The following is a 24,129-nucleotide window of genomic DNA, read 5'->3' on the forward strand; positions in this document are numbered from 1 at the left end:
AAATGACATTTGGGGAAAAACATTAAGCAATTTTCTACACCTAAATCTAACATCTTTAAACATCACTAACCATCCAAAACCAAAGACATTACTATACTTAATGATACAGAAAAGAGAAAAGTATCAAATCTTTAAAATTAATTAAATAATTTGTAATTTTATTTAATTGATTTATTGTTTAAACAACATAGAATTCCTCCAAATTTAACCCCCACCTGTTGTCGTTGTACCTAAACTCTTATCAATTTAAATTGGGTACTACTGAACCACATACATCATGTTACCATGGTAACCTGTGCTTCCTGTCTTTTTACCTCATTCATCTCTGACTACTCCTTCATGCACCACAGTTTTCCGTCACCATGTCTACTCTCTGATTCTCACACTGACCTTTCACACCTTCATCTCAACCTGTCGTTATTTTCTTCCCTACCTCTCTGTGTGCACTGTGCTCTGCTGACTCACACATACACAAACATCCATACACACACACACACACACACACACACACACACACACACACACACACACACACACACATACACACACGCGCACACACACACACACACACAAACATGCATACGCACAAGCACGTAAATCCCCTTTTTCTTTTTTCCATAGCTATTTAATAGCTCATGCAGACGTTCCACTGATCGCATTGAGAATAAAAACTGATAACATGCAGAGTCAATTGCAAGGATTACATCAAACACACTACACACACCCATGCGCGCGCACACACGCACACACACACACACACACACACACACACACACACACACACACACACACACACACACATATTACTCCCATGTAATACCTTTATGTAAGAGTGCAGGTAGTGATCGAGATTTTCGTCGTGGAACTTTGCAACAATGTGCACCAGCACTCTGAAAACAGGACGAAAATTAGTTTAAATAATTAAATAATGGAAAACAACATCTCCTTTGTTGCTTTGACTGAAACCAAAATAACTTTAATGATGCTGGAATAATCCATCAAATCTGGAAAACACTAGTAAACCAAATCAATGATGTTTTAAAAGGCTGTCCTAATGAAGTTGCTTTACGACATTCACTGAGCGTCTGACCTGAAGTAAATCCATTCGCTGAAGAGTTCTCAGATAATTTCCATACTGTGGGGCTAATAAAGGAATATCTTATCTTATCTTATCTTATCTTACCTGGTGGTGGCAGTGGTGACCTCATCGTTGTCATTCTGAGTCAGAACCTTGAACAGCTGGTTAAAGAGCACGGGCAGAAATCGAATAATCACTGGGATTCTCTCCATACTGAGAAGACCCTGGAGAAGTGCGCCAAAAAGATACAGGAGGTTTAGGAGGACATAGAGAAATGTGAAAATAGATTAAAAAAATAAAGAATAATGAACTATGCTATGTGCACTGATAAGACATATTTCAGGGTTTAAAAGTCCAGATTTAGCTTTTTCTATAAATGATAACTGAGGGAATATAAGGTGTTTCCTGACCTTCAAGCAGTTGAGGAAGTTAGGGGTAGGAGGTAGAGAGAGGTCCAGCTCTCTCTTCTGGCACTGCTGGAAGTATCGGTTCACGTGGGGGTCCTGGCAAGGAGAGAGAGGTCTATGAAAATCAGCAGTTAACAGCTGCCAAAGGAATGACTGACTGGTCTACTTTTTCCAACTGGTTAAACGTAGATTCATGGACATCACCACCTTCAAACAATTAGCCTTGTCTAAAGCAATTCAAGAAAAAAAAAAAAACAGCATGAGATAACCATCCAGTTTTTTGCGACAAGTTTTTAAGAATGCCGATGCTACTAGAGGTTAGTTTTGTTCCCGTCTTCACTGAAAAGAAGCATCAATATTTCTGAAAACCACCCAAGGCCTGTGTTTTCTCTTTAGTGCTTTGTCATGTTATTATTCTTTATTCCATTCTTTTCCTCTTCAGCCACGTAATGTAACATCTGTTTCTCCTGATCAAGCTGCTCCAGTCAAACATCTAGTGGAAAAGGTAATCAGGCCTCTTTTATTTCCAGACTGCTGAAGAAACACGTAAAGGAAGCTCAAAATGGCCAATTTAATAAAGTTCTAAAACTTTCTTTTAGATTTCTTTTAGCTTTTAGGTCAAGGCTTTAAGGCTGGGTTTACAGTCCATGTTGAAATCCACACAGCCATGTATGTTCCACACATGTTGGGTCTTCATCTATACCAGTATTCACTGCAGAACTTACCTTAATTGCACAATTTTGCAGGAAAAAATTTTGCAGGAAGAAAAAAAACCAAGCAGAGATTACAAGACCCCAGATGATGGTCCTACCTGAGTGTACACTGTTGAGACGACGTTGGTAGATACTTTGAAGATAGCTTTTCCTCCATCGACCCATTTCACATCTGCTCCATTCTGTGAAATGGATAGGGTGAGGAGATCACAAACTAAATCTTATTCCTTTCAAACATCAAATATCACATGGGTAATATCTTTCTTCACACATTCAACATTTTATAATTATAGTTTTTGAATCCATAATAATCTTTCATTTCCCTTCCCTTTCCCCTTTCCACCTTGGTGTTGCTGGCTTCCTTGATAGCCAGGTATCCAGGTGGCAGGTTACAGGAGACAGGGATGTTGAACTCCTGTGATAAAAGGCGGCCTTCTTTGAGGAGAGGCAACCAAGAATATCCCACTAAAAACACAAAAAAGGACTATGTTGAATGATTATCCATCTCTGGGATAAATTTGACAAAACGGCACAGGCAGACTCACTTACCTGCAGTTTCCAGGGATTCTTTCCGCTTGGCATTTGTCTTGGCATTGATGTCACAGGTCACATGGTAAAAGGAGAAAAGAAGGTGGTGCTTCTCATGAAGTTGGGTAGGAAGCTCAATCTTTGCCTGTAGATGTAATAGCAGGTATTGATGTTATATTGCAAGCAGTGATGATTGCAGCAGGTTGATGAGTCATCCATATATAATCAATTCAGGTTCTCATTCACCCATTTAATCCTTTACCTCATCGTAGAAGTCGGGGTTCTGAGAGTGATGCAGGACTATGGAACATGCTGCTGTGGTGAAGACTGGACCTCCTGGCTTGCCATAGATGCACTAGAAAACAGCAATAGAAAAAAACAAGGACAAAATAAATCATACTCAGCTGATTTTTAATGAGAGACATAGTTTAAATGGAAAGTCAAATAAAACTAAATGAATGCCTTTCTACCTTTAAAGGTTTGGCAACTTCATCATCCGAGCTACGGAACTCCACATAGACTGCGATGTTACGAGCCTGCGAACAAGAGGACCATTGTAGCATTAATGATTGGTTGCATACTAAAAAAGTCAACAGTGAAAGTATGAAGTATTAAGAAAACACCAGGTAACTTAAGCTCATGCTCCTCTCGAGCTGTGTTTTCACGGTTGAATGACTATGACATACCTTGGCAAAGCTCTTCTGGCTGTCATATTTGAGGTGCTTAGGATAGACATAGATGTGGTTTTTATAGACACGGTGTGGCTGTGTGAACTTGGTGGTGTCCTGGACAAACTCCTCCACCTCAATAGTAGGCTGGTGTTTGCTCAGCTCTTCAAAGGGCTTCACAGGGACACAGGAGGATGTAACACAGTCTAAAAAGCACCAAAGAGGAAGCATGTGAACTCCATAGAGAGAACATGGCTATATAGAAACAGTTTGGAAATGTGGAGAAAAAATGGACTTACTGGGATGCTCCAATGGAACATAGTCAATTGCAATGTCAAGTGCTCCAGGAATGGTTTGGAGTTTGCTAGTCTTTTCAGCCCTACACAGAAAAATGTCAATGAAATGTTGCCAGAAAAGATTGAACATTTTTGGAGAAGCCTTCGAGTGCTACTTTTTAGATAAAGCCTAAGAGAAGCCTCACCTTCTGTACTCAGATACAAGCTTAATCAGGTCATCTGTGGAAATCTTGTTGCTTTCTTGTTTGAAGAGAGGTGAGAAACGAGACTCTCTGTCCAGTGCCCCGTGGTTGTCTTTAAACACTGGCCTAAGGCAGATAAAAGTAGGATCAATCTGTGAGGAGAATATGGTGGATACATATAAAGACATTTATTGAGCGTCTAACCAGGAGCACTGACCTGACAGACCAAGCAAACGGCATACGGTACTTCCCCAGTTTACTGCAGAACTGTTTATTGGATTTCAAAATCTTCTGGACAGTCTGCAAGACAAAAAGGCAGACAGCCAAAAGGACATTAGAAAGACTCAACAGTATATTCAATTGCAATAGGACGTGATCAGCCACAAATCATCATGATAGAGCGACGTGCTAAGTCTGAGTTTGTTTAATACTGGCAGCTGGCTGAATGTCTAGGGATTCACTTAGCAATTTAGACAGGGACCACATGGAGCAGTGCCAGCCGGACAGCCAGGAAATATGTTGGATAGGATTTCGGAAAAACACAATTTCTAAACTATCCGCCTGGACTGGCATCCGATAATGAAGATAAACTTTGACCATAGAGGAAAATCCTCTTGTAAATGTCATCCATTAAGTTGTAAAGATGAAACCATTTCCCTTATAACACAATCCATAACAGAATGTTTTACAAGATGTTTTTCGAAGCTTGCTGCTAGACTTATGAAGATGTAAAACATTTGGCTCTATGTCATTGGTCAAAGACAAGAAAAACAGTCAAACAATTTGAGAGAGAATGACTGGAGGAAAGAGAAGTGCTGACCTTACTGGAGTCTGTATTTTTAATATAAGGTTCTGTTCCACAAGCAATATTTCCCATCAGCACCTTTTCCACTCTTGCCACCATCACTATGTCCGTGTGGGGGTTGGTCACAGAGAAAATGGCCTGGTCACAGAGAAAATGCATTTTCGAGTAACACCACACATTAATTCCAGAAAACAGGACGGGGTGAAGTATTTTTAACTCTCACTGATTTGTAAAACATGCTGTAGGAGTGACATCCTTGTACCTGTTTGGGGAAACGTAGCCAGTGATTCATGTCCAAGCTGAGGTAACAATCTCCTGGTTTCTTCTCAGCAGGAGAGCACAGGTCATTCTCCTGAATGCCAGTGCCTGATCCAGATCCACCTGTCCCGCTGAAGGAGCCGCCGAGCATCTGACGCACTGCCTCATGGTTGAGGTCTACGTGAAAGTCCGCAGAGACCTTTCTCCCCTCTCGTACGTCCATCAGTGCCAAGGAAACAAAGAAGGGTTCGATCTAATGGAGCAGATTCAGCTTTGTCAGTGTCTTTATTTTCAAAAGAAGCAGTTGTTTTGTAGATAAAATCAGAGGATTTGAAAACATACAACTCTCTTTTCTTGGGTAGTTTGTGTTGCATGATACATAAGATATCAATTTTGAATATCTCAATTTAATTAGTGCAAAACACCAACACACAAAAACTAGGGACGAGCGAGTACACCACTATCTGTATCTGTTCAACCATCTAAATTATCTGTATCCGTATCTGTACTCAGAATGGGTGGACCTTAAATCGGAAGTGGGTGTAGTTTGACCAGAATGGGTGGGGCGTAAATCGGTACATTATTTTAATTCTGAAAGTGATATGGATTGATCAGAAGTTGCTATATTTATTGTTTATTTTAAAGCTTCTTACAGAACAACCTCAAAATTGAGATTCAAATCAATGTTTTTGATCACCAAAGTAAGAGAACTATTTACAGAACAAGTCTTTTATGAACTCAGAACATGAATATTCTTAAGTGTATGAATGAATACTTACAGAACAGCCTCAGAATTGAGATTCAATGCCTTTGATCACAATAGTAAAGGAACCATTTACAGAACAAGATTTTTATGAACTCAAAACACGGAGTGCATTTATGAACACATGCAATAGGAAATTATGAACTACAAAGTAAGCATGAATAAGAATTATCATACTCAACAAAACTTTCTAACTTTTTTTTCTTTTTCTTTTTCCTTTTTCTTTTTAATTTTTATGATCAAACTGTTTTTATTAATGATTTATTAATTTTTACCACCTAATGTTCTTGCCATTTTTTTTCACACAAAGTTAAACAAAGTTTATTAATCTGTGTGTGCGTGCGTTTGTGTGTGTGTCTGTTAGTGCATGTGTTTGTGACTGGGTGACTGAGTGAGAGGGAGAAAGAGAGAGAGATAGAAAGAGCATGACTGTGTGTGTGTGCGTGTGTGTGCTATGTAACAGTTGAAATATCTATACAGTAGAGAAATTATTAATTTGAACTGAAGTGAGAAAGTGCCAAACTAAAAGCAAGCAGGTAAAAAAAAAAAACAAACACAAAAAAAAAAGATTGGAGTGGAGGCAATGGCCGATGCGACACAAGCAGTTTTCAGCTCCATAATAGGGGCAAGCTGAAGAAAACCTAAGGAAAGCAACGAGAGCTACAGTGAAGCCACGCACAGAGAAATCAGTCAATTTGTGTGTGTGTGTGTGTGTGTGTGTGTGTGTGTGTGTGTGTGTGTGTGTGTGTGTGTGTGTGTGTGTGTGTGTGTGTGTGTGTGTGTGTGTGTGTGTGCACTAGAGAGTGGGGCAGTGCCAGCGACAGCTCTGGCCGCAGTGTCTGATGTGTCTCTGTAAGGAAGGGCGGGCGCTGTGTGTGACTGGCCAATCACAGAGCATGAAGACAGTCAAGTCTAAAGATTTTCCTTTAGCTATGCCAGCTGGGATAGGCTCCAGCTCCCTGTGACACGCGTAAGCGGATGAAGTGGTCAGGAAAAAGAATGAACGAATGAACGAGCACGAGCATTGACATTTTACTCGTAGCATGCTTGTACTTGTCAAAAATGCGTTATCCGTACCGGATATTCGTCTGAAACAAGAGCTCAACCCTAATGAAAACCATAGGTTTCTCAGGTGACTGGAGTAAACAACATTTTAAAACTAATATGTCCCCAATCAGCATTGATAATAATGATTAACAATGGTAATCCTCATCTACATGAACACGTACGACCCCTTAATTCCATCCAGCATCAGTTTTTAATTCCTTGAAAGCATTATCACTGCTTTACATTGATTAATTTTGCTAAGTTGAGCTGTTTCAAAGGCTCACATTGGTGACTGGTCCTGTTTCACTCTCATTGATGCAGCCCTGCAGCAGGAGGTTGAGGGATCGGCAGGTTACCATAAACCTTCTGCCCAGTTTCTCCTCAAACGGACGGACTGTGGCGTTCTCAACAGTTGAATGTTCAGCCCTCGGGCTCCTCAGAACCTGTGGTCAGGGCATCAGAGTTCATTAGTTGCTTTATTTCATTTAACCAATGTATAGGAAGTAAAAAATAATAAAGAAATGTAATGGGAATGTGCAATTATTTCATTCATTTTATTTACAGGAGTATCAGGATCAAGCGAGAACAGATTCAGCCTCTCTTCTCTCCTAGCACAGCGAATTCCTTCATCCGTCTCAGAGATATACTGTAACGGAGGAGATGGGAAGAAGAAGAACAGAAACAGAGAAGAGTTGGATGGAAATGATACAGATGTTCTCATAAATGACAGTGAATTGATCAATCAACAAAAACACCATGGCTCTTTTAGTGCTTTTTAGTGCTTTTTAAAAAAATCCATTTCCTTCTCCATAAAATGTTCACAAAGACAACTTTTCAAATATCCAGAGACCAGAAATGTTTACATCAAATGTTAAACATCAACTATGATAATGGTAACTGTGCTGCAGCTGCAGCAAAAAATATTGGCTTTTGAATTTGAAGCCATTTCAGCATAGCCAACCTTTGCTAGCTCTGGATTGATGCCATTTTCTGTGGTAACTTCTTCATCCTCCTGCAAACAGCTGTCATTCAGTGACAGGTCAAACACATCTGGAGAGGGAACAAACACAAGATGAACTCAGAGTGGTTTTTGCCCGTAACAGGTTGATGGCTGACACTGAATAGATGAGAGGGTTTATCTTAGCATGTTCATTGTCCCTCTTAGTTAAAGACCTTAAGACATTTTCTAGAAAAGCTTTGGCAGCTCCCAAAGGGAGTTAGGACACATGTTCCCATCTAAGAGTAAAATATAACTCAATTCCTCATATTTGTGAATAACAAAATGAAAAGGTTTCTGCAGACATATAATCTAAATGTGCCTGGAACCATTCTTCCCAAAGGCTTTGCTGAACAAAATGGTATATTAATGGTAGGTCACCATATACCCTCAGCCTGATTTAGAGGCATGCTAAAAGACCACAGAGCCGAGGCGGCTGAGGCTATTACATCATTTCACTCTGGGCCAAGTCTCAGTGCTTTGTAGGGTGTGTTAAATTAACAGATGTGACCCTGTACTCATGCTCTTACAGTTGACATCTACTTTGGCTAATGTGAAGTTTTTTGTAGTAACATGTTGTAAAAAGTTGGATGAAGGTTGGTGCCATTGCCTGACAATGTCATGGACTGAGCACCGCCATCAGCATTAAGGTAAAGCAAGATGGCAAACGGCATTTCGTTAGTCATACAAAAAGTAGAAAGGGTTGTAATTAATTACCCTCTTTTAAAGACACAGTTAAAAATGCATGTGCTTCAATTTAGATTTTTGGTGTCTCCTTTCAATGATTAGATTTTAAATTTCATCACTCAAAAGCAAACTTTCTGTAGTCTGTGACACAAAAACACGTCCAATCTCACCTTGCCGATGATCGGTGAGATCCAGACTTTTGCGGTCGGGAGTCGGGCCGTCATGGGGACTGATCTGTAATATGCGGGTCAACGTACTTATCCATTCCTCCATGTCTTGCTCACTCTCCGCAGCCAACACAAAGTATGTAACCTCGTTCATCTTCAGCTCAAAGGCATGTTTTCTTAGACGGTTGTTCTTCAATGGAATGAATGGTGGGATGCAGAGATTGGGATGGATAAACCAGCAAAAAAAATTGTTACGGTCTTGAAAAATTTCACTGATTCTTATGCATGCAGTTTGTCATGACTATCTCTCCTCTGGACATGTCCAAACCATCTCAGTCTGGCCTCTCTGACTTTATCTCCAAAACCTGTAACATGTGCTGTCCCTCTGATGTACTCATTCCTGGTCCTATCCATCCTGGTCACTCCCAGAGAGAACCTCAGCATCTTCATCTCTGCTACCTCCAGCTCTGTCTCCTGTCTTTTCCTCAGTGACACTGTCTCTAGAACAAACAACACTGCTGGTCTCACCACAGTTTTGTACACCTTCCTTTCATTTCAGCTGAAACTCTTCTATCACACATCACACCTGACACTTTTCTCCACCTGTACCATCCAGCCTGTCCATCACCATAGCGAACAAGAAGGGGCTCAGAGCTGATCCCTGATGCAGTTCCACCTCCACCTTGAACTCCTCTGTCACACCTACAGCACACCTCACCACTGTCTTACAGTCCTCATACATGTCCTGCACCACTCTAACATACTTCTCTGCCACTCCAGACTTCCTAATACAATACCACAGTTCCTCTCTGGGCACCCTGTCATCAGCTTTCTCCAGATCTACAAAAACACAATGCACCTCCGTTTGGCCTTCTCTGTACCTCTCTATCAACATCCTCAACGCAAATACTGCATTTATAGTACTCTTAATAGTATTGACCACTCAATGCTTGTAAAACATTAAACCCACCTGTACCACACCAGTACACGAGTCAAGGAAGATGCACCCCTTGGGTTCCTTGGAGATCTTCTCATCTTTGTAGAAGTTCATGATGTAGGAGTTATCTGTTAACTGGGTGAGCTGGAAATATCTCCTCTTGAATGACTGCACAGACAGAATAAAATACACACACATTAATTAATCTGGGGAAAATTATTTAGGCTACATTCTAATACATGTAATAAACTGAGCTACATAATTAATAGGTGAGATAACCAAGATAAAAAGGAACAAAGAAAAGGAAGTGTGACAAACACTTCCTCACCCGAACAGTGATGCTATTGTTGACGGTGCTGTTGAAGTTCCCTTTGTAGAGCCAGCCTGACCGAAACACACCTATCCCCAGCCCTCCTCCCCCGCCTCCGCCACCACCTCCCCCTCCTCCTTTGGATGAGGAGAGAGAGGTTGTGTCCTGAAAAACACACAAGTGGTCATATATTAGCCTTCCATTCATTTAACTGACAGAGCAGCAGATAATCAATAATAAAAAGGAGACGTTCTGAGATGTTTCTATCTTTGGATGGTCATTTTTCAAGCAAATTATGTTCATAAACAATGTCCCTCTGACCTGTAATGAGCTAACTGCTCTTCCAAAGTATATTTTAAAAGCTTTAAGGCTGTAATAAACTAATTTAAACATGAGACTCAGGATGTTTCCAGTACATAATGCATTCATTCTAAAAGCATTTGTCAAGAAGATGGTATTTACTGACCTCATCTTTGTCCATGTCTTCATGGTCAATCTCAAAAGAATGGGACGGCAGCTTCTCAGCTTTGTACAGTTTCCTACAGTGGAAAAGATAAACAGATGAACATGAGCTGAAGTCCAATAATAAAAAATTGTGATGGAGAAATGTTCTGTCTGAGGCATGCAATGTCTGTGGGTGGCAGATTCTGCTCCATCGTTCTCTGTCAGGGCTTGACAATAGGCATCCTCACTCAATCCTGCTCCACTGATTTTACTGGCTGGCCCATCTTTGTGAACTCACAAACACAAGTGATAAAATGCCTTTGTGTATGTGCTGTGAGATGTAGACAGCTAGGCAGCAGTCAATGAAGGATAAGAATGGAAACACCCTCTGCTAAAAGTCACATTTACATTTGGAAATGTCTCTTGAGGATGTGTTTGGAAGAGCCTTTTGATTACAGCCTGACCGCTGATAGAGGAATACTAAAGTTGACATTAACGAATGAAGATTGCTCCACTTAACCTCAGTGCAGAACAGCTTCACACTGACACTCTACTGTGGCTTTCCTGGTTTATCTCGCTGCAAACACATCAGTCTACTGTTTATGCCTGTATGCACTGATAGCTTCATGTTTTCTCCAAACAACAGAGTCAAATTTGTGATTTTACAAGGAAAGACAACAAAAGTTAGGCATGATTACACTCAAACTGTTTATTCTGTCTTACTTAAAATTAATGGTACACCTTTGTTGTTAGTTCAGAGGTTATGTGAATTGATGTAAAACATACAGTAGCAAGCCCCAGGACAGAAGTGGGACATTCCTGTGGCTGAGAGGCAGCAGGGCTGCTCTGGATCAGTCTCAGTGGGACTGACACAGCCTTGACGGCCTGGTTGAAGCCAGAGAGCACTCACAGAGCACCCGCCTCCACCAAAGCCTTCAAAGCGTCACTGAGTTCTGAACAAGCACTATATCTTTTTCACAAAAGCCCTTTCTGTTCGTATTTTGGGCTTCAGAAAGAAAAAGAATTCATGCACTTGTGATTGTGCTAGTATGCACATTCCATTTTTAATCACTGTGTTGTCATCATCCTTGTTCAATCAGGGTGCAGCACACACAATGATGTAGTCATGATTTCATAGCTGCCTCGTGTCAAAATAAGTAATGCCACCTTTTTCCTTGAACCTGGAAACCTAATCCAAACATTAAGAACTGTGTGCTTATTATCATCTGGACCTATTCTTCATATATATGCATGAAGTATATGTGAAAAACTGTGCATTAGCTCAGTTACATATTGATGTCAGTGCCAAGTCTCTGCCCCTCTCTGTTACTGTAGTTGGTAACATATATATAATGCCGCACTTCAAAAACATATGTTGTTCTCCTTGTTCTGGATTATGAGTCAGATCTGGATCCAATTGCTCACATCCTGGGTATTTTTATTTGATGTTTAACACAAATACACTTCCATGACATACATACCAGATTTTCAAGATACCTTGCAGTCAAACTAAACAAAGACTTGTGGGGTGATCACATGACCTCCAACTCTCACTTGCAAATGTAATAAGGAACTCACTGATGGGTTGACTGATATCAAGTCATGTGGAAGTTATATTAGTTTAATCTAAGACTACAAGAGACTCAAGGGTATCTCCAAAAAGCATAATAAATGGTGATGAGGACTGTTGACTTGAAAGCCACACTTAAATGGAAACAGTCAGCACAGTGATAAAGTAAAGACAGAGTGTATCACCTGGGCAGCAGGCGGTAGTCTCCAGCATAGTCGTCATATTTGAACTGGACCACATTCAGCTCAGAGTTGTAATACTTACAGGCCTGTAAGAGAGGTTAGATATCAGTCGCTGACGATGATTAAATATAAACTCTACAAAATGATTCCCTTCCTGGGAATAAAGGACAGATGGAAGGCCTGCAGACAATAAAGACAGCTACACAATTGAAAGTAATGTAAGACCTCAGCTCTCCTAAGGCCTGTTTACTGATATGCTGCATTAGATTTTTTTCAATTCCAATTAGAACTGACCAAACACCAAAGACAAGGTTTATGGATGTAGTGAAAGAGGACATGAAGGTAGTTGGTGTGAGAGAAGAGGATGCAGAAGACAGGGTTAGATGGAGGCAACTGACTCGCTGTAGCGACCCCTGAAGGGAAAAGCCGAAAGGAAAAGAAGAACTGAGGTAAAACTCTGTCTCCAGTGCATCCGTAAATACAGAAATGTTAGCGTCTTAATAGCATCATCTGTCTCAGGGGTTGAAAAAGTACAATCCCACTGTGTGCTCTATTTCTGTGTACGACTCAAGTTCTTTGCTATTCACTTAAATCCATTTATTTAGAAAGGTTGTGATCTCTTGTTAACAATGTCTTGAGTTATAAACACCACAAATATATTATCATCTACTGTATCAACCAGACTGCATGTGTGCACAAGACAGTCTCTCCTTCCCCCCCACACACACACACACACACACACACACTAGTCTCCAGGGATCTGAGACAGTACTGTCTGGAGAATTTCCGTCTATAAAGATATTCCTTTATTTCTCTGCCGAGTCTTTGAGAATATGGATGGATGACCTGGAATGATCGCAGATAGCCCCAGTCAGGAAACACACACACACACACACACACACACACACACACACACACACACACAGTCAAGTACATGTCAAGATATGCACACACATCTGGTTTACTTTAGAGGCATGATAAATCCTTTCCACTGCTATCAGGGCGTTCTATATTAAGCGTAGTCTTAAGTGACAAATGGACACCAACCACAGAGACCTCAGTAAATTCCAATAAACCCGTACATGCACAAGCATAAACACGTGCACACACACACACAAACACACACACACACACACAAACACACACACACACACACACACACACACACACACACACACACACACACACACACACACACACAAACTCCTACCTGTCTGACCAGCAGACATTCAGCCTGTAGCTCTGCTCCCTCTGGAACAGTTGACTTGAGAGTACGACTCTCTTGAGGCACAGTGGATACCTGGAGGGAAAAGATAATTCACTAGAAGTTTTTCATTTCCTGTGCTAACTACTACATAGATTTGCACTAAGTGTTGTGTAAGGAGCGCCCAACAAAGAAACCATTTTTGTTGTAGATTAGGATAAAAGCTTCTTTTAACCAGTTTCTTCAACATTTTCTCTTATTAACAAAACTATATTAAACTAATTTCCACCATTTCTTATTTTGCCCAGCCCTGTGTGGATTTGTTTGATGTTGGTGGATGTATGCAAAAAGCATGTTTTATGTTCACCAAGACAGATAATCAACACTCAATCTATAATGTGCCACTGACACCAAAAAGGTAAGGCAGACATATTCTACCAAATGTGCAGAATGCCAACAAAAACAAGATTTTGTTGCATGACCCGGGCAGACTTTGGGCCCGTTTCACGAAGGCAAGGTTAACCTACCCTGAGGTAAACCTGTGGTTTTGGGTTGCTTTACCCTGAACTTGGAAAAACCAGGGATTTCGGTTTCACAAACGGGTTTCAGGGTTAGTTTTATTAACCCAGAGTAAGTTGACCCGCAGTTTAACAGACACGACAACTCGAAAAAAAGCCATCATCAATGGAGCCCCGAGTCAACGATTCACCATGACGCCGGACGAGACGCGCTCCGCAGCACTTTACAACCGTCGGAGAACAGATTTTAATTTATGAATATGCAGACTTTGAGGACATTTTCAGAAGAAAGAGAACAGCGTTGCAGCTGCAAAGAAGAGCGAGATGTCATGGGAGTGAAATGCTGCTCAAGTCGATGCGTAAGTTTAAACATAGTCCGTTGCACTCACGGTAAAAATACGGAAGTAAACGGCTTCAATAATAGTTTATTAATTTATTTTATTTAGGTGCGATCCAGTGGGGGGAGAAGGGCACGTCAGCAGCTGAGAATGAAGTATAAAAACATCGTTCACACAGGTCAGACTTCATCATCTCATTATGGATCCTCCTCATCCTCATTATGTTTGATATTGTACAGTTAAGTATTAAGAGGACGTTTGACTGTTCAATTGTTTTATCACCAACATAACGCTCTTTTCACGTACATAAATGCGCTCTCATCTACTGTATATCAGGTTCTGTTCAATAGGGAAATATATTTAAACGTTTTATTGTTGTGTTGATAAAACAGTAAATCGACATATTCACGTTACAAAAACAGTTGAGAAGGATATTCACACCATTGCGTACACCATATTATATAAGAACTGAAATCAAGAGCTGACATGTAGCTCGTTTGATAAAGTAATAGCCAAAACTGCTTTAGTTGTTACATCAGTGGCTGTGACATTGTACTGCTTATGACCGCTTTAAGGTATTCCAGGTTTTATTTTATGTCTGTTTTAGTCAAATGATACACACAGGAGTTAATAATCAATAAAAACAAAAATAAATTAACAAGAAATAGAAGAAAACATAGGTGGTCTAATATTTTATGTTACTGATTGTTCTCTTCCTATTGCTTCACATTCTGGTGGAATACAGTGTGTGACATTTATCCTCTACTGAAGTATTAACACATTCTCATCCTTTTTTAACAGATCATGAATGGACAGTAGCAGAAGGGTCCCAACTGCAGACTATCACAGTTAAATAGACACTCAGCGACCACCAGCGGTTCATTCTGTGGAATGCAGATGCAACTATGTTTTAATGTCCTACTCATGTATTCCCATCAATCTGCTGAAGAAGTTTATAGAATTTACTTTCTAAAAGTACAGAAAATAGAAATGGTTTACTAGGACATCCAGATTAGGAGGACAGATCTGGACATAGAAATACTGGAGCACAAGTTAGAGGTGGGTAATGGTCACAGGTGAATCATGTTAACTATTAGAATGTCAAGTATTGTAACGATACAAAAATTACTTTGTATTTTTCAGAAATAAAGATGCCCACAGGAAATGTGTATTGTATGTTTTTATTGCCCGCTGTGATGGTGGTGATGGTGACTCTGAAATGATTCTGGAAGATGTTGTCTGTCACTGCTCTGCCGTCCTGGATAGCAGGACTCATCCTGAGGTGTCGCAGGCTTTCTCCTGTAATGTATAGTGGATTCATTAGACTGGATTACACGATGAAGACAAGCAAATTATTGGGCAAATCTGTAGATTACTGACCACATTAGTCTGCTGCTCAGGTAAGACCATATATCCAAGAGCTCCACATCAGAAATGTAGTCTGCAGCATCACATAATCTGGACAGATGTTTATCTATAATGCAGTCTTGAACATGTTGAAACAATGTTCAGTCTACAAGTACCTTGATGGGGATCTGTGCAGCCAATTACATTGGGAAATCCTAAAAGAAATTGAAGTTAATAATCCAATTTTGAGGTTGGAGCACAATATCATTAAGACAATATCATTTGCAATTCATTTATCAGATTTCTACATTATTCACCTGCAATCCTGTCGAACTCCTCCTGATTCTGTCGGGTTTATCTCCGGGGAAATAGAAAAATTGGGGTAAAAGTTTCAAGGCGAGCTGCACTAAGCATCTCTCACATTGTATAGAAAAAATACAAATATAAGATAAAAAACTGACCAGACCACTACCTACACACAGCACTGCTGCAGATGTGAGGATGGATCAGGTCGTGGATGTGTGTGATGGATGGACGTGAATCAGTCGGTACCGATCATAAAGACAACTGGCCGGGCTATGACTGGACATCTGAACGCGATACAAAATTTTTAAAAAATCTCTGTGAATTAATGCGGAAACTCCATCAAGGGGCTCCTCGTCAAACGGACATGCCATGTTCACCTCTGAAATACAGAGTTATGTATAGAAACCTTACTTCGGTCAGACTCTCCGTACGACAGAACCAGGAAATGAAGCCGCCTGAGCGGCGGTGAAAGGGGGCGGAGTCAGAGGAAACCCTGGGTTTGTGGAATAAAATCTGCTACAGACCAGAGGCCTGTACCATAAAGATGGATTACGGCTTAGCGAGATAACTTCAGGCTTAACCCTGGCTTTTCGGTACCATAAAGGTGGCTGACTTTCTATCACGCTACGTTGTTGCGGTAACCTATGCTGAACACCTAACCTGCTCCGGAGTAGGATAAGTTCAGGATAAGAGCTCAGCAGGTATAACAGCCCCGCCTACTGACCAATCAGTTCTCTTGGAAAATGGGCCGTCCATTTTATGAGAACCCGATGGATCTTGGTGCACAGCTTGTGCGAAGAGCGCTCAGGCACGAGAGAATATTTAGAGATCACTGTAATCCATTTGAATTGCCTGAACAATCACTGTACGAAAGGAACAGGTTTTAAGAATTACATCTGTCAGCTACTGGAGCCTTACATCAGAAATGTAACGCACTGCAACCACGCGCTGACAGTCCCGCACACAGAGTGCATTGCACTGAGGTTTCTTGCCAGTTAATATATTTCTTAGTGATGTTTGTAATTATTATGATGTCTTTAAATCCCTTGTTGGATGGGTTACAAGCAAGCCACAGATAAAATGCCATTAATCACTTATTTGTTCAAGTAAATCATGGATTGATTAATTGATTCATTCATAGGTACTTTTATGTATTCTGTTGGCGATGCTGAAAACCTTGGGAAGAACACAATATGTAGAGCTGTTCATAAAGTCGCGGGGGCTAAAATCACATACCATAACGAAAAATGTTGTACACACATACATTTATGGAACATACAAATGTTACTGTAGTCAGATATACAAGTGCAGTCATAGTGGAAAAGTAGAGGTAAGCTCTTACGCCCGAGTCCGAGTTCGGGCACCGACCCGACACGAATTTGGGTCGGGTCGGGCTCAAAAGGTCGACAACTACTTTCGGGCCGGGTCGGGTCGGGCTTTAATACCGTCGGGTTCGGTTCGGGTCGGGCTGGAGTTTTTAAGCCTGATCTTACCTCTATGGGGAAGTAATATTGTAATGGAACTAACTTCCGCATTGACACAGTCGGCGATTTTGTGCAACTGTGTTGCTTTTTGCCTGGATTATTGATTTGTATTGCTCGTATTTATTAATTATTATTGTTTGCTCCTCCGTTGTGAAATATGCGGCTCGGGCGGGTTTGTTGCATGTTTGCGATTGGTCGCATGCAGCAACCTCCACCCTTTTTATGTGAGCGCGCACAGATCTAGAGTGGACAGGCCTGAATTGAATTAGCGAGTTGATAACCGTCTTTATGGTCCCGAAAATCCGGAGGGCGGATGTCTCAGTAAGTGAAGCCAGATAAGTAAGAGGAAGCCCGGCTAGGTTCATCAAGCTTTATGGTACAGGCCTCAGGTTATGTTCAGAGAGTCTGTTACTGCGGTAACAAAGCCAGAGGTTCAGTTTACCTCACTACGTGAAGGTAAAGGGAGGTAATTTAACCCAGGCCCTAGGTTAAATTACCTCCCTTTGTGAAACTGAAAACCCTGGTTTTCCCTGATTTCAGGGTCAACTTACCCAGAGTTTCCACTGAACCTGCTTCGTGAGGCTAGCTTCAGAGTCTGTTACTATGGTAACAAACCTAGAGGTTTACTTTTCCTCACCTCGTGACACAGGCTAGGTTTACTCCTCTGACTCTGGATTAATTTACCTCCCTTTGTGAAACCGAAAGCCCTGGTTTTCCCTGATTTCAGGGTCAACTTACCCAGGTTTTCCACCAAACCGGCTTTGTGAAACAGGCCCTTTGATTTATAGAAACCAATCAGATGGGTAAAGTGTCAAAATCCAAAACCAGCTGGCAGTGAAGCAGATCTAGTAAATGCTTTTGGTGCTTTAGCGTTACTCTGCCAAGCCACTTTCACTTACAATTATGGAAATTGATTGTGAGTAACAGAAACATAGATGATGTGAGAAAACTGTGTTGCGGCCAGACAGCTTTGAACCACCAGACTCATGCATTTCCTTTTAGCACAATGAGCCAATTAGGTCATCTTCATGTGGATCAGCAGAAACACCTTGAAAACAGTACTAATGAACATGTGAAAGGAGCAGGAAACCACAAATTGGTGAGTATAAATGTGAGTACAGGTAAGTGTCACAGTGGAGTGAAGGAAAGACGACATGTTACAGTTGTCAAATAAAAAACTGACAACACTGTCTTGGTCTAAAATCTCTTCATGATCACTTCAAATAAGTCAATGCCTCCTGCAAACAATCCTATAATGTAATATGATGATTTTTTTAGATTTAAAGTATAAACTAAATAGGTGTTCAATTGTGCTGATGATGTGCCTTTCAATTCTCTGGACAATGATCTGTCTCATTTTGGCACAATCATATAGATCTGTATCTATTCATTTTATGAATGTATTTAAATAGCTGGTCAAATTTAAATAAAGATTTATTTGATCTTGAGTCTTCTTTTGAAGGTCAAATCTTAATTGAGTGGAAGCGCTGGCCTCTGTAACTTCATCTTGATTCAATAACAGAGCAGATGTGGGGAGTTTTGTGTCAACATGTTTACTCCATTGAGTAAAGGGTAACTCAAGCCCAGCATCTCTTGATTAAAAGACAAGTTTAAAGTGTGCCAAAAAGTATGTTGAGCAGAATGAGGAGAAAACCAGTTCTTTAACTGAGGCTTATTGATAATAGCTGGTCTGTGCGTGTTCCTTTGCTGTTTGGCATTTCAAACAATAGCTAATGAATTTTGGTTTTAGAGAATAAATTAAATAAATATGGCTTCAACTTAAAGGCATTCCACTATTAAATTAAGAGATTTTATTTTGATCTATTTCAGCACCAGGTGCTGTATATGAAGCAGAACAAGGCACCATGAGGTTTGCTTTTACCATTGACAAAGGTTCATAGATGTGAAGAATTTCCTGTCTCACATTACCACAAAATGAATTTCTTAAAATCTGAGGAATTACAGCAGCAGGATGGGCAACGCCGGTACCTCCCAACATGAAGGTCCTGGATTAAAATGCATCTTTTCTCTCTGGGTTTTCTGTTGTCTATGATCCCAATAAAGGTGTATTGGTAACTCTAAATTGACTGTGTAGTTGTGAATGTGTGTATTTCTACGTGGCCTTGTAAAAAACTGATGGATTACCTAGCATATATATCTAATGTCCAATGCCAGCTGAACAGGAGACAGGAGAGGTGAACGAAAAGGAATGAATGAAATTACAATCAATCAAAGTAAAATAATCATGACCAGTATTGATTTGTCATGAAGCTTTTCACTGCTTGCTCTCACTGCAATAACACACACACACACACACACACAAACACACACACACACACACACACACACACACACACACACACACACACACACACACACACACACACACACACACACACACACACACACACACACACACACACACACATACACTTACTGAGAAATCATCATCAGGAAAGAGGAGCAGGTCTCTGAGAGGGTCCTCCTTCAACTCGTCCCCCAGTTCAGAGATGACGGTCTCATAATCGAGAGGATCGATCATCTTAGGCTTCTCCTGCTACAAGTGAAGACAACACAGACGTTAGGCTTCAGAGCCAAACACAAACACTCATACGATATAATAAGATAAGAAGTGAAAGATTGACAGAGAAACTCATAAAATGGATTCTGATTAACAACATGTTCAACTCTATATTTAACATGTTTTCATTTAAAAAATATAAAGTGAGAAATTTGTCATATTTTTATAAGTAATTCAAGAAAACAGTTTATACACTGCTGAATATGAATACATTTAATGTAATGAGAAAAAGTGAATATCAAGAACGAAATCTATTCTTTCATTTAAAATATTGGGACTAGTATTGAAGATTTTAAAAGCTATTATTTGACTTCTCACATAAACAGTATATCAAAAATAACATGAAAGATAACAATGAATCTCACTACTGCTATGAGAGTTTATTATACAATATTATACTGTTATTGTTATAGAGTTTATTAAAAGCAGCTTCCATGACAGATATGGTTAATTTCCTGTGTTTTGCCATGACATCATCAGGACATGAAAGATTTGGTATCACCTCCACTGCTCTTCACACCACACAGAATAATACTATTAGAATGACGTGAGATTAAAGTACAACCTCAGTTTTACACGATGAAATATATAATCTCCCAAACTGGAAACATCAATGGAGATACTATGATGAGTTTTGGACAAAACAATCCGTTACAGACTAACTTTCTCTTTTCACAAACAGATTTATGACTACGTAGAATGGATTGGTCAGCGAGCCATATAAAACATAAGGTTTTAAACATGTGTTCTACAGATACAGGATAGCGGTGAATTACTTCATTCAGAAAAAAGCAACAGCAAAGGGACAGCCTGAGCAGACTGTGGTGAGGCAAGCGCAGGCAGTACTGATCTCTGGTTTGGGTCACATGCAAACAGGGTAGACTGTGGTATTTATCCGCCACAGCTAACTTCACAGAGAGAACAGGCCTCTTGGCACACAATCATCAGAGAGCTTGGATTGTAACAGAAGATGATAGATGCTTTACCACCCACTATGTGTGCACTATGTGTGTGTGTGTATATTTATATATACTGTGTATATATATATATATATATATATATATATATATATATATATATATATATATATATATATATATATTATACATATATTTAATTCATTAATTGAATGTTGATGTAAATTAGGTGACATTCATCAGTATAGCTCAATTTTCCTCATTGTGTCATTGCACCTAAACTGGAGGTCATAACCACCAGTAAACCCATAATGAAACTCCCTCACTATTAAGACGTGACCGGGAATGTGTGTGTGTGTGTCTATGTATATATATATATATATATATATATATGAAAATTATACAGGAAAATTGAGCTATACTGATGAATGTCACCTAATTTACATCAACATTCAATCAATGAATTAAATAAAATAATGACCTACTAATAGATTTGATTGATTAAATCATTACTTGTTTTTTTGGACTACATTACCGATCAGATGAATTATTCAAAGAGATAAATTACATGAGTAAATCAATAACCAGGCCCAGATGCAACGCTTGAGGTTTCTATATGACTCTGCTCTAGCTCATGTGACATCACAGTTAATGTCACCTGTCACACACAGTAAGAAACCATCAACTCTATAACTGACTGTAGAATGTTATCCCAGAGCCTGACCTAATGGACTGGAACAGACCCAGCTTCAAAAGAGGAGAAAATTGCACACCATTACGCACTGATGATGCAGTTATACAGTCCATAATCTTTAAAGTCGTATAAATCACAATTATGAATGAGGGACATCATATTCACATGTGTGAGCGGCACTGATAGTCAACTATTGATTTAATGAACTTAATTAACACTTATGTAATGTAGTGTGAACATAGCAGAAAGAGAAAAAAAAATACATACGACACTCAGGCGACTGAAATCCGATCTCACTCGTTTGCTCTTTAGTCTCTTCCTGAAGGTGATTTTGCTCCTAAAGCTCATTGTGAGCAAATTCAAGTATGACAGACACTTAAAACCAGTAACTTCTACAATTTGAAAAGAAAAAATGGCGTTAAAGTTAAATTAAAAGTAAACGAAACACAACGGACGTTGATGAGCATGAGCTCTTTCAGAAGCAGAACTAAAACTGAGGGTGGATTTATGAATATGTGTCAGCACACGTGGATGTGGAGGAAGTTGGTTGTTTGATGTCCGACGCACACATCAGCATGCACATGCGACCGCACACGCAGAAAACTACCAAAGCACAAAAAATTATTTGTAACACTCTCTTGTCACTCACTTTCTGACAAATTGCACCAGTGAAACTCTTAACAGTTCTGATAAAGTTACTGCACAAACAGTTTAACTAAGTTGATCCCTACAGACATTCAATCAAGAGTCAAAATGATCTTTTTCTGCAGCAAACCATCAACTTCCTGTTCCGGACCTAGACTGTCCCCTCCCACTTGCTCCTCCTATGTGACACCATGTGCAAAGCGCATGAAAGAAAACCCATGTCAGATTCTCTGATATGTGTATCCTTCCAAAATGAAATGAACATCACACCTTGACAATGACATACAAATCTACTCCTGCCTGAATGCACACTTCCAGAGATTCATGAACTCCAATAGAAAACAAAGATCAATGAAAGGGAAAAAGTTTCAGATGATAGAAAAAACACATCACACGTGGTGCTGCCATTGCTTGATTGATTAAGTCTAATGCATTCTTTCATTTCCATTGAATTGTTCTTTATTGCAGTGGAAGATCTTCCACTGGTGGTCAAGATAGATTATTAATTTGCCCAAAATGCAATCAAAGTGAAGGTAAAGATTGCAATTATTATGAAGCGGAGGTATAGTACTTAAAGAACTCAAACTAGTTTGAGGTCAACAACATCCTTCCTGTGTCTTAGAGTTACATAATATTATAAGAAAAAATACACTTCCTTGCTGTATCATTTAGAAATTGTACACAATAAAATACTGTTCAGAGGAATGTGAGTGAGTGAATGTATATTTAAAGTACGAGAATCTATAATATTCATCCTATATTCAACATGAGATGGTGAAACAACACGGCTCTGTCCGTCAGCATAACATATTTCTAAGTAATGACTTAATCTCAATCAACTGAATGTTTTCCTAATTTAATAGTAACCATTAACAATGCTGATGTTTTCCATGTGGGACACTAATCATAATTAGTCTTTCATCCTGCACTCCTTCAAACCTATTTAACTTTTGACACTCTTTCCCTTCCTCTGTACATCGTCTGTTCCTTACCAGCCCCCAACCCACCACCATCGCCTCCTATCTCCTCTTGGTTTCATCAGATCCCCTCCCCGGTGCACTCCTTTATGTCTTCTTCCTTTGATTCTCTGTCTGTTGCCTCCCTGCTCTCCTGTTCTTGTCCTATTAAAAATGGTGAGATGATGGTGTTAATGTTGTTGAACTACAGGTGTGTGTTTGTGTGTGTGTGTGGGGGGGGTGCACGTGCAGCTCACTATTAGCTCACTGAGTGGTCTTCCTGGATCATAATTGTAAATGAGAATGAGGAGAACTGGAATTATCACATGGATTACCCATCAGTACAGAATGTAAGCCAGAGTCATTCTCAAGCACCGGCTGAAGGACTCATAATCTTATATAAGGGAAAGATGTGAGGAAATCTGTGACCAAAAACAGGAAAGGGGTGTTGTGGAAGAAGAGAAAGAGGGTGAATAAGAGAGAGAGAAAAGAAAAGATTGTATCAGAGACAGCTGAGACAGCAGAGAGGGGAAGTACCTAGACAGAAGCCATCTGCTTTACATCATGAGAGGAACACAGGGTTTGAAGTGAGGCTGTGAGACGAATGGGGACTCATACTTGGAAAAAAAGTCATCCCTCTGATGAAAATCTTGCCTTCTTCCAAAACACACTCACACATTCACACACATTGTGTCTGTTGTGGCTGTCTACTCAGTACTGCGTACATAAATCTATTCATTCTTTTGTGTGGAGAACCTTCTCAAAACCATAAAAAGCCCCCATTGAGCAGAGACTTGACAAATATTTGTTAAAAATCTCACAACTCCTCAATTAAGTGAAAGACAGGCTGGAGGACTCGAATTGTTTCCCAGACCACATTGTCAGTTAGAGGGTGTCGCAACGATAGACAGTCTGTCATGCCTTGGAGGGGGTGATTGGGGCGCGCTCCATGTCTAACAGGGGAAAAAGATGATGGTATGAAGCATAACTTGTCCAACGTAATGTAATTTATTTCTCTTTTCACTAAGAATCCTTGATGGAATCCATGGCTCTGATAAATTGTTTTTTTTTTAAGTTGTCACGGCCAATTTTTAAATGTT

The 24,129-nt window shown here is 40.0% G+C and overlaps 1 protein-coding gene across 2 annotated transcripts in view; it reads right to left on the bottom strand.

The window, feature by feature from the left end:
• Positions 1-24,129, bottom strand: part of dock10 (dedicator of cytokinesis 10) — a 48,357-nt gene that overhangs the window by 22,100 nt on the left and 2,128 nt on the right. For both annotated transcript variants that reach the window (XM_068318327.1, XM_068318326.1), the window contains exons 2-25: positions 19,674-19,793; positions 13,250-13,339; positions 12,043-12,125; positions 10,310-10,382; positions 9,862-10,008; positions 9,567-9,701; positions 8,600-8,786; positions 7,707-7,795; positions 7,308-7,391; positions 7,030-7,188; positions 4,940-5,188; positions 4,693-4,815; positions 4,090-4,172; positions 3,876-3,998; positions 3,694-3,773; positions 3,413-3,600; positions 3,197-3,262; positions 2,989-3,081; positions 2,748-2,871; positions 2,542-2,663; positions 2,297-2,380; positions 1,489-1,581; positions 1,184-1,302; positions 821-890 (exon numbers count right to left, since the gene is read on the bottom strand). In XM_068318327.1, the coding sequence (XP_068174428.1) occupies positions 821-890; positions 1,184-1,302; positions 1,489-1,581; positions 2,297-2,380; positions 2,542-2,663; positions 2,748-2,871; positions 2,989-3,081; positions 3,197-3,262; positions 3,413-3,600; positions 3,694-3,773; positions 3,876-3,998; positions 4,090-4,172; positions 4,693-4,815; positions 4,940-5,188; positions 7,030-7,188; positions 7,308-7,391; positions 7,707-7,795; positions 8,600-8,786; positions 9,567-9,701; positions 9,862-10,008; positions 10,310-10,382; positions 12,043-12,125; positions 13,250-13,339; positions 19,674-19,793 (2,784 nt within the window). The remainder of the gene's footprint in view (positions 1-820; positions 891-1,183; positions 1,303-1,488; positions 1,582-2,296; positions 2,381-2,541; positions 2,664-2,747; positions 2,872-2,988; positions 3,082-3,196; positions 3,263-3,412; positions 3,601-3,693; positions 3,774-3,875; positions 3,999-4,089; positions 4,173-4,692; positions 4,816-4,939; positions 5,189-7,029; positions 7,189-7,307; positions 7,392-7,706; positions 7,796-8,599; positions 8,787-9,566; positions 9,702-9,861; positions 10,009-10,309; positions 10,383-12,042; positions 12,126-13,249; positions 13,340-19,673; positions 19,794-24,129) is intronic.

The sequence above is a fragment of the Antennarius striatus genome, chromosome 6 (assembly GCF_040054535.1).
Source record: "Antennarius striatus isolate MH-2024 chromosome 6, ASM4005453v1, whole genome shotgun sequence".
In the NCBI taxonomy this organism is placed as follows: Eukaryota; Metazoa; Chordata; class Actinopteri; order Lophiiformes; family Antennariidae; genus Antennarius; species Antennarius striatus.